The sequence below is a fragment of the Coptis chinensis genome, chromosome 5, assembly GCF_015680905.1.
Source record: "Coptis chinensis isolate HL-2020 chromosome 5, ASM1568090v1, whole genome shotgun sequence".
NCBI classification, from domain to species: Eukaryota; Viridiplantae; Streptophyta; class Magnoliopsida; order Ranunculales; family Ranunculaceae; genus Coptis; species Coptis chinensis.
Window position 1 is genome coordinate 12,736,749 of NC_141460.1, and position 9,477 is coordinate 12,746,225.

A 9,477-nucleotide genomic window follows, 5' to 3' on the forward strand; every position below is an offset into this window, starting at 1 on the left:
CTACAGACTATACAAACATAACACGATAAGTGTTAATAAAAAAATAAAAAATAACATGATAAGCAGATATAGTTCATACCTTGTTATTGCTAACAACTTTAATAGCACGTACCAAGTTGAGTTGGTCTTGAACTACTAACCACCTCGAACTAATGATCTTTAAGTGCCTATTTCATGAGATATTGACTGTCAATAGACCCATATATTATGTCCGACAAATTAGTCTAATTGAAAGCAAACGATATAAACAACCTCACCATAACAATGAGCTTAATTACCTAAATGTCATAAACAACAGGTTGCTACCCAAAGTTGACATTCACCTCACAATGATTATAATATAGTGCTATTGAGCAAAAAGGAAAAAGAAGCAGTAGTTAAAATGTTTCCAATACATCTGTTTGAAAACCTTGTATGATTGTATAAGTTCCATATGATAAACATTACATAATTGACAGTTTCATTATTAGAGGGCCTCGACAGATATTCAAAAGTCTACCTTATCACCCTCCAAATGAAGTTGTCGAAAATTCTTTTGATAACAAAACTCGTAAGACCACCAACCCTCTTGCTGCATAAGAACAGTTAATAAATCAGGTTAAACATTTGAAAAACAAAACAAAACCAGATTGGACACTCATTATACTTCCCATAAATCTGTGAAGTGTTAAACTAGAAAATTTTATTTCACATCCTGAGCGACCTGATTTTAGCAATTTCAAATTGTAAAATCATATCTCAGGAAATTCGATGAGAGTTTCATGGGAGAAAAGAACACATATAATGATAATCTTTTAATATTGTCCTCACCCTATAAAAACATTTGTCCTTGAAGACCTCAAGTAATTCATCTGATGTCTTCAACGTAACCTTTCTCTGGGTTTCCACAATCAAGCTGCTAGTGTTCTGCTGAGTGACGAATTTGCTAGTTTTTGTTTTGTCCTTTTTAGGCAAGAAACATGAAAATTTCTGCTTATTCTTGTAAGACATCACCATGGACTCCTGATCATCATCCTGTAAGATAAAGCCTTATATCATAGCAGTACAAGGTTCTAATCTAAAAAGGTAAGAAGGGCCCAAAGCATGTTTTCAGAAAAACACAAACAAACTACTAATAATGGAGCTGAAAAGCAGCTTACAGGATGAAATGGAGAGTGTGGCTCATGGAATTCAATCTTGTATTTAGGCTCATGAGAGCTGCGACCAAATCCTCCTCCTCCTGCACAATAAATAAAGGAACAATAAACAAATATCTAACAATTAATGGAACAACAAGAAAAAAAAGTACCAACCAGCATGAATGGAGAAGATCTGATTGGATAAAACACTGGCGAGAAGACTAATAAAAATAACAATTAATAAGACATTCCTCCTTGCTGATTTCATCTCTCTGTTAAAATGATAAGGCAAGAGAAAATTACCCACCCAAATTCGAATCCTAATCCGGTTGGGTCGGATATGATTAGAAAATTACCCACCCGAAGGTAACAAAAGCACTGCCACATCAGAAAATAGAATAAACCTTCCATCTCCCTGGCTGCCACATTTCTAGTAGAGAGAAAAAAAAAAAAAACAATCGAAATTTTCTATTAACTTACATACCATCATATGTGCTACCCTAGCGCTTCCATGTCTACGACTTGTATGGTAGACATCTAATGCTTGTCTGTTTTTCGCATTGGTTTCCCGAATGTTCATTGCTTTAGCGGTGGCTTCGTAAGCTACAAAATCAGCCCAATCTTCTCTTCTTATACCATCAAGAACATTGTTCAACCTCATCTCCTTTGTGTCACAAGTGTCTAAGTATGTTTTTCTCAACTTTGCCTTGTACTTCTTAAATGGTTCTTTCAAGCCTTTAAGCCATCTCAGTTGTACCATAAAGGAAGATTATATTCTTTCTGCGTAAGTTCAATACAATCAACTTGTAAAAATGGTAATTACATCTATAAAATATATCTACAGATAATTTGAAAATAACATTACCTTTATAAGATCCCACAAGTCATTTCCTACCAATTCTTTTGCTTTACGCCAATCTCTAAAAGTAATGGGAGCATGAGTGCGAACCAAATCTCCACTTTTTGAAGCAAGTTTCCCTGAATTCTCGCCAACAGGTTGACCATGTGAATCAAACTCAATATCCATCATATTGGTCATACAAATTAGCACTGCAGATTAATAGTTATACAACATGTATGCAAATTTCATGGACAACTATACAAAAAAAAAATATTAAGCACCAATAAACATAAATAAAGATATAAAAAACACAAAGGAAATTAGATAATGACAAAAACATCAACCAACAATTAAATTGTCTTTAATGATTATGAAAACCAACAAGAAGATAACAGTCATATTAAAGTAGCAAATAATAGACCATCCTATTAACATCCTAAACTTTCATTCTCGCTAATGGTGGAGTGTAACTGAATAGGAACTTCAAGTGCATCGACATCTTTAGTTATTGATTTAGGTGCTAAGAAAACATTAAACCATCCGGGCCTCAATGGATCCTTAGAGTAGAATACTTGGTATGCTTGAGATGCTAAAATGAAAGGCTCGTCCTCTTCTTGGTTCCTTCCCTTGAATTTTTCCATATTCACTATAACCAAATTTGTATCAGGATCAACTTTGCAGCCGGTTGTTCTATCCTCAACTCTGACCCAGTCACAACAAAATACAACTTGGCTTAAATCAGTATAATCCAACTCAAATATATGCCTCACGACCCCATCCACTACCTTGTAATTCCTATCCCTGGCGCTTGCCTGGTAGTTAGTGAATGCGTTCATATAGACCCCGCTATTCTATGTTACCCTTTTGGCCTGGTATCACATTGGCTCATAGAGAAGACAAAACCATTGATACGATATCTGTTATAAGATATTTCCTTGAATTTAGGACCATTTGCTAACCGCTTCAAGCGAGACTCCTTGTTCATGTGACTTGAGCCCTTTAATTTCAAGGCTTTCCATGTTCACACGATGTCTCCAACTTGAGCTATAACCTTTTGGCACCTTTAACTCATGCAACACAAAACAAAACAACTTTTTTTCAATACGACTTAAAGTGAAAGGTGCCTTTGGTTTAACTGTCCTACCATCTTTTTGCTTTAACCACAACTTCTTTCTTATTTTCAACCTCCTCTTCAAGTCTTCACGAGAACTCATCACATCTTTTGTTTTCTCTTTGACATCCAATATTGTCGATAAAAGATGGTTGACAACATTTTTCTCAACATGCATGACATCAAGATTGTGAAAAAAAGTTAAGTCCTGCAAAAATTGACATCCATAGTTAAATTTAACATATAACTATATAAGTGTAGAAAAAACTCAAATAAAGACAAAAATTACCTTCCTATAATCCAATTCGAACAAAATTGATTTCTTGTACCACGTAGTTAGTTTTCTCAGATTCTTTATCTTATTTCCTTTTCCATGACTCTTATCTTTCTTTCCCTTTCCCTGACTCCTCCATTTCTTTCCTTTAGATTTACCAACTTCCATTTGAATATCTTTAACCATTTGTTCGACTTCTAAACCTGTCAACCTCTCAGGAAAGATATTGTGTTCTTCTTCATTATTAAAAGTTGTTGTTTCTATCCTAAATACATGATCTAAAGGAAGAAATCTTCTAGAGCCTTGATAAACATGCTTCTTGCCACTATGAAGTCTCTCACCATGGGTTCCTTTAGCACAAACAGGACAAGCATATGCTCCTTGTGTTACACAACCCGGTACACTCCCATATGCAGGTAAATCGTGAATTGTCCACAACAATATAGCTTTTAAATTAAATGTTTTTTTTAGCATGGGAATCATAAGCAGCCACTCCACTACGCCATAGCTCATTCAACTCAGCAACCAATGGCTATAAATAAGTATCAATGTTCTTATTTGGAGCGCTTGGACCCGGAATCAATAGAGTCAACATTGAAAATTCTTTCCTCATGTAGTAAGAAGAAGGCAGATTATAAGGTACTATAATAACGGGCCAACAACTATAATCGCTACTTAAATGGCTAAATGGATTAAAACCATCTGTTGCAAGTCCTAAATGCACATTGCGTGCTTCCTCGACAAAGTTAGGCCAAGTGGTATTTACCTTAAGCCATACATGAGAATCAACCAGATGCCGCATGACTTCAGTGGATGGAGTTATCTTAGCATGCCAAGTCATTAGTTTAGCTATCCATGGTATGCTGTAGAAAAAAAAAATCATTAGTTATAATCTTAATAAATCAACAATAGACAATATGACACACAATCAACTATTTTCTTCTCGAGTACACTAACATGTATAGCCTTTTTAGCCTTGGTATAAGAGGAAAATATCTCAAAACTTTAGCGGGAACTTTTGTTGGTTGGTCTTCTGTCAAATACTCCAACTTCCATCTAGATGTATGACATATGGGACAAAATTGTTCTGTTTTATTTTCATCACCCCAATAGAGAATACAATCATTCGGGCAAGCATCTATCATCTCGTAATCCATTCCCACAGCTTTGATTATTTTTTTAGCTTCATAAGTGCTATTTGGTAATGTGTTCTCTTATGGTAACCAATTCTTCACTACTAGGAGGAAATCACTCAAGCTATTATTGGACCAACTATGCCGAACTTTTAGGTTATACACCTCAACTATGGCCAACAGTTTTGTATGCTTTCCTACACATGAAGGGTACAAAGGCAGTTTTGCATCATCTAAAATAGACTTATACTTTCTAGTTTGGCAATACTGGTGAGCATTAAACTCTAAATTGGACCAATCTTCGATTTCATTTCTTCTAATATCCTCCACAAAAGCATCAACATTTTCACCAACTCTTCCAAAAGCGTCATTGACGAGATCCACCCCTTATTGATATGCATCAATGTCTCCCTCTTCATAAAAATGATCTATATCAATCTCTTCTTCAACACTATTTGACATTAAAAATGTCTCAAGTTTTTCTGCATCTCTTTCACCATGAACAAACCACATAATGTATGATGTATCTATACCATGATGCAACAGGTGATAATGAACCATACCAAGAGGGATCTTCCCATGCCCATTTATACACTTCAAACATGGACACGAGAACAAGCTTTCTGGTTCACTCTTATAGTTTGTAAACCTAATAAACAATTCTACTCCTTTTATATACTCATCACTGCCCCTAGGTTTGGGCATCCATGATTTGTCAAGTAGGGCTGACATTTTGAAAATGGAACTTGAAATTAGAAAGCACGAAATAATCGAAAAGACTAATTTGTAACCATAACCTATTTTTGTACCACCTAAATACAAGCATTGTTGCATTTTTTTTTTCTCTCTTTCTATATAATGAAGCACAAAGTATTCAAATATCAAGTCAAGCAAAAAATGTTTGAAGTAACTAAATAGTTCAATTAACATCACATTAATTAACAACAAACACATTTTTAAGTAACCAATTCAAAGAGCATTAAAACACCTCAGTTAATTCAGATTCAAAATATAGAGCAATCTTATAGAAAAATTACTAAAAAATATTTCATCGACACATCGAAGTTATCAATGAAGCGAACTTGAATGAATCAAACAATTTTGATTTATGAATTGAAGAAACAATTAATTCATGATTTGAGTTAGTTTGATTTCGAAATTAATCAAATTAATAAAGAGTGAGATCGCTTGAAATATTAAGAGTGAGATTGGTAGAAATATTACCTGATTGACCAAGTTAAAAGTGAGATCGAGAAATGAGGATGTGTCCACGAGAAAAGTTGGAGCGATCTGGAACCCTAGTTTTAGTAAAAAAATAGAAAATAAAATAAAAAGTTGGAGCTGAATGGTTGTTTGAAGTGTTCCCGCTAATTGTAAGTGTTAATTTTTAATCGTTCATTTTAGCACCATAAAATAATTTGCCGAGTTGGTTAACTGTTGGCTCCTTTAGGGAGATTGATCTAGTGTTCGAGTGCGAAAAATGATGTAGTGTTTATTGAGGAAAGAAAGAATGGTCAATACAATTTATCACCATTCCTGATTGCGAAAAATGGTGTAGTGTTTATTGAGGAAAGAAAGAATCTATTATAATAAAACACAATGGCAAGACAAAGGGTGGTCGAGATCGTCTGGAGATCTGAGTTAAATTGGGATAGATGTACGATCTAGAGCATTTTGAAACTCTTTTTCAATGCCATTTAAAAGTATTATTTAAGAAACTGAATGTTTTGTAAATAAATTAAATGGTTTGTAAATGAATTAAAGATCATTTAATTATTTCTTAATAATATTTTAATTCCGTTTTATACAATTTGTTTATTTATTTTTAATTTTTCATAGCCTCTTAAAAAAAATAACCTAACCTCTCCAGTAATGATAATGATACTTACAATAATTTCTATATTACTCCTCCGTTGAACATTCTCTCAATTAATTTCTAAATTACTACATTATAGTCCATTTAATCCTTCCTTCATGGTATTATATTCTGTTTTATTTATTTATAATTTTTCATTACCCTAGCCTCTCCAACAAATAAAAAAAAAAAACAACGTCTCCACTTAATGAAGAAATTCATGGGTGTAAATGCATTTATTAGAAATAAAACTGGAATGGGAATAATGAAGAATAAATCTCTCTCTTCCATGTTTAAATTCCCATATGTTACTCCGTATTCCTCTCCTATTATTACAACTTTCCGTTTTCCATCAAAATTTCCTTTTTCTCCATGTCCAAATTTATTTGATTTTGATGTAACTCCTCCATTTGATATTAAACTACTCCATCTTCTTTCATGCAATTCCCACATATAAATTTCGTTATTTTGGCTTCTTCTATAACAACTATACTACCTCTCTGCACTTCATTCTACGCATATCTCAACAAGCAGGTCCTATCTTTCACCTTTTTATGTTTTCGTTTAGTTTTTGGTTTTTGGTTTTTGGTTTTTTTGGTTTAATTATTTTGTTTTTTGTTTTTGTTCATCACATCTAATTAACAATCTTTTATTTATCTTATTGGTTTATCTATTTGTTCTCTTAAAATTATTTATAATTGCAATATTGCAGGTGCCAAAGATTGAAGCCGATTAGGCGATTATATGAGTAAATATTTATTATCTAATCACATGGTGCAATTCCATCTTATGCCTCTTGAGTGTGTGCAAATGTAAGTTGTTTATGTTAATTTCGTACCACAAATTTCTTAAGTTGTATTCAAATTTGGGTAGGTTTTTTTAAAGTGACTACTGACTTTTGTATTACTCACTAGTTGGAAGGGTGTTAATTGTCTAAGAGCGCCACTCTCTCCACTTTTTCGACCCCCTAACCTTAATTGGTCAATCGGAATTGGTGGTGATTTAAAAATAGTAATATCAGTTCGCACTTGCCTAATTCTTGGTTAATTGATTCTGAAACTCCAAGATCAGGTATATGTTGTCTCTTTCTTCTTATATTCAATCTATGTGTTTTGATTTTCGTGTCTTCGATCCCATATTTATGTTGCTATTGAAATAACTCAATTTGGTAAATTTGTGGTGTCTCGAATTATAATTTATCATTGTATGGAGTTTTAATTTAATAGTTTTTAACTTAATAGGAGCTTCGTATTGGTATTGGGTTAGTGGATCCTGTTTTTGTCCGCAGAGTCAGAATGATTCACATTAATCGTTGTGGAACAATGTATGATACAGAAGAGGATGCATGATCAAGTGTGCATCATGATAGGATTGTATTTTTTACTTTTTGTATCATCATTGAGCATAGTGGATTTGTTGTGCTCATTGCATTAGAATGGCGCATCTATTTGTTATATAAATATTTAGTACAATAATCACACAACTTAGAATGCTTTAAAAACTTCGAACATAACCTACCCAACAGAGGATACAATGTGACATTCAACTAATTTGTGAATTTAGGCTCCCATGAATTGGGAACGAGTTTATAGTGTTAGCTTGAAAAGTGGCATTATCAAGGAGAATAAATTCCAAACGCGTGCTAGGTATAATTTTTTTTTCAAACGCCCATTTTTTTTTTCTATATTGCAACTCAATGGTTTTATAAGTATAAATTTTAGATTGAATTATGTATAGATTTTGTTCAATTGTATGCCATAAAGTATCTTCATAAAATGTCCTATGGATATGTGTCTATCTCATTTAATTGAATTTAGAAATCTTTCATTTTCGTAGTAGTAGCTTAACCTTCGTTTCCCAAGGAAATATTCTCTTTCTATTTTGTTAGCATTTATGCGTGCAGGTCATTTGAAGTAATGCACTTGCAGTTAATAAGTTAAAATCCACTCCTAGCTTGCCTATTTTTTAGAAAATTTTAGATAGTTTATCTTTTTGTCACATGTTTATATTGTAAACAAAGGGAGGGAGTAAATTTCAAAAGTGTTTCAGAATTTCCAGAGGTTTAAAAGTGTATAATTTTTTTAGTTTGATGTCCGATTGATCCTAATATTGCTCATAGCCTCATGCCAATAATTTCCAATCTGTTGTTTGTACCTTGGTTTATGATTTATGTGAAGCTAAAGGGAGTAACTTTTGTAAGCTTAATTATGTGATTGGAAATATGCATAAATAATGGTTTACCATAGAAATATTTGCTATTTCACTTTGATAGTTTGATTATTAATATGATTGAGCGTATATGCTTTGTTTATTTAATTTGTCGTATATGTTTGATACCATACGTTTTTAGTGCACAACCTACTTGAGCATAACAAACGAAAGTTGTTATGATTTTTGGTGTGTGCTGAATTGGCAAATGACCTTGGTGGCTTATTGCCATACTGATTCCATTTGCAAAGCATGTTCTTATTACATTGGACCTTCCACACATATGGTTTCGGCAAAAGGATGGAGACTTGCCCCCAATTTTTAGAAAACCCAAGAAATTACAAGCAATCGGAAAATTCCTTAATAATCTATAAGCCTTTGCCCTTTTTTTTTTGAGATAGTGTACAGCTTCCTGCCCATCCCAATTTTTAGAAAACCCAAGAAATTACAAAGCCTTACAATCAATAACAAGCGAAAATTCCTTAATAATCTATAAGCCTTTCTTATTACATTGGACCTTCCACACATTTTTTTTTTTGAGATAGTGTACTATAAGCCTTTGCCCCCCAACCCAAATTCCTGGCTCCATCCCTGTTGGCAAGGGAAGACATCTATTTGAAGTAAAATCTTGCTTGGTTCTTGTTAGTTCATAATGACCTACTTAAAGCCTTAGGCTAGACTTTAAGGTCAATTTGTGTGTGTTTAATGTTTCTGCGAAGACACCTTGCAACACATATAAAAGGAACTGATTCTCTGTGCTAATGAATTTCCTACATATATTTCCTTTACATGGGTGTTAAATTGATATTAAATAGAGTTTTTGTTGTATTGTTTTGCCATATCAATTTTGAATATGTAGTTTGCGATTTTGTTCCTATCATTTGTCGAGGTATCTCGCTTACATCATATGAAATTTTATTAGATAGTGCCTGTTTGA

At 33.2% G+C, this 9,477-nt stretch overlaps 1 protein-coding gene across 2 annotated transcripts; it reads right to left on the reverse strand.

Annotated features, from left to right (window-relative positions):
• Positions 1-471: 471 nt before the first annotated feature.
• On the reverse strand, positions 472-1,393 carry LOC147496731 (protein OS-9 homolog). 2 transcript variants are annotated; one of them, XM_086562479.1, is made up of 4 exons: positions 1,293-1,393; positions 1,140-1,219; positions 811-1,002; positions 472-571 (listed from the first exon to the last, which is right to left on the reverse strand). In XM_086562479.1, the coding sequence occupies exons 1-4, from the start codon at positions 1,384-1,386 to the stop codon at positions 488-490; spliced, it is 450 nt and encodes a 149-aa protein (XP_086418605.1). In that variant the 5' UTR covers positions 1,387-1,393; the 3' UTR covers positions 472-487. The 2 variants fall into 2 exon arrangements, with proteins under 2 accessions (XP_086418605.1, XP_086418604.1); XM_086562478.1 differs by having other exon boundaries at positions 811-1,014.
• Between the last annotated feature and the right edge of the window lie 8,084 nt (positions 1,394-9,477).

Excerpts from the sequence above, each read along its gene's own strand:
- LOC147496731 (XM_086562478.1), bottom strand. The coding sequence starts at position 1,386 with ATGAAATCAGCAAGGAGGAATGTCTTATTAATTGTTATTTTTATTAGT. Across the intron at positions 1,015-1,139 it reads CACACTCTCCATTTCATCCT|GATGATGATCAGGAGTCCAT; the intron begins GTAAGCTGCTTT and ends TTTATCTTACAG. Across the intron at positions 572-810 it reads AGGACAAATGTTTTTATAGG|CAAGAGGGTTGGTGGTCTTA; the intron begins GTGAGGACAATA and ends GTTCTTATGCAG.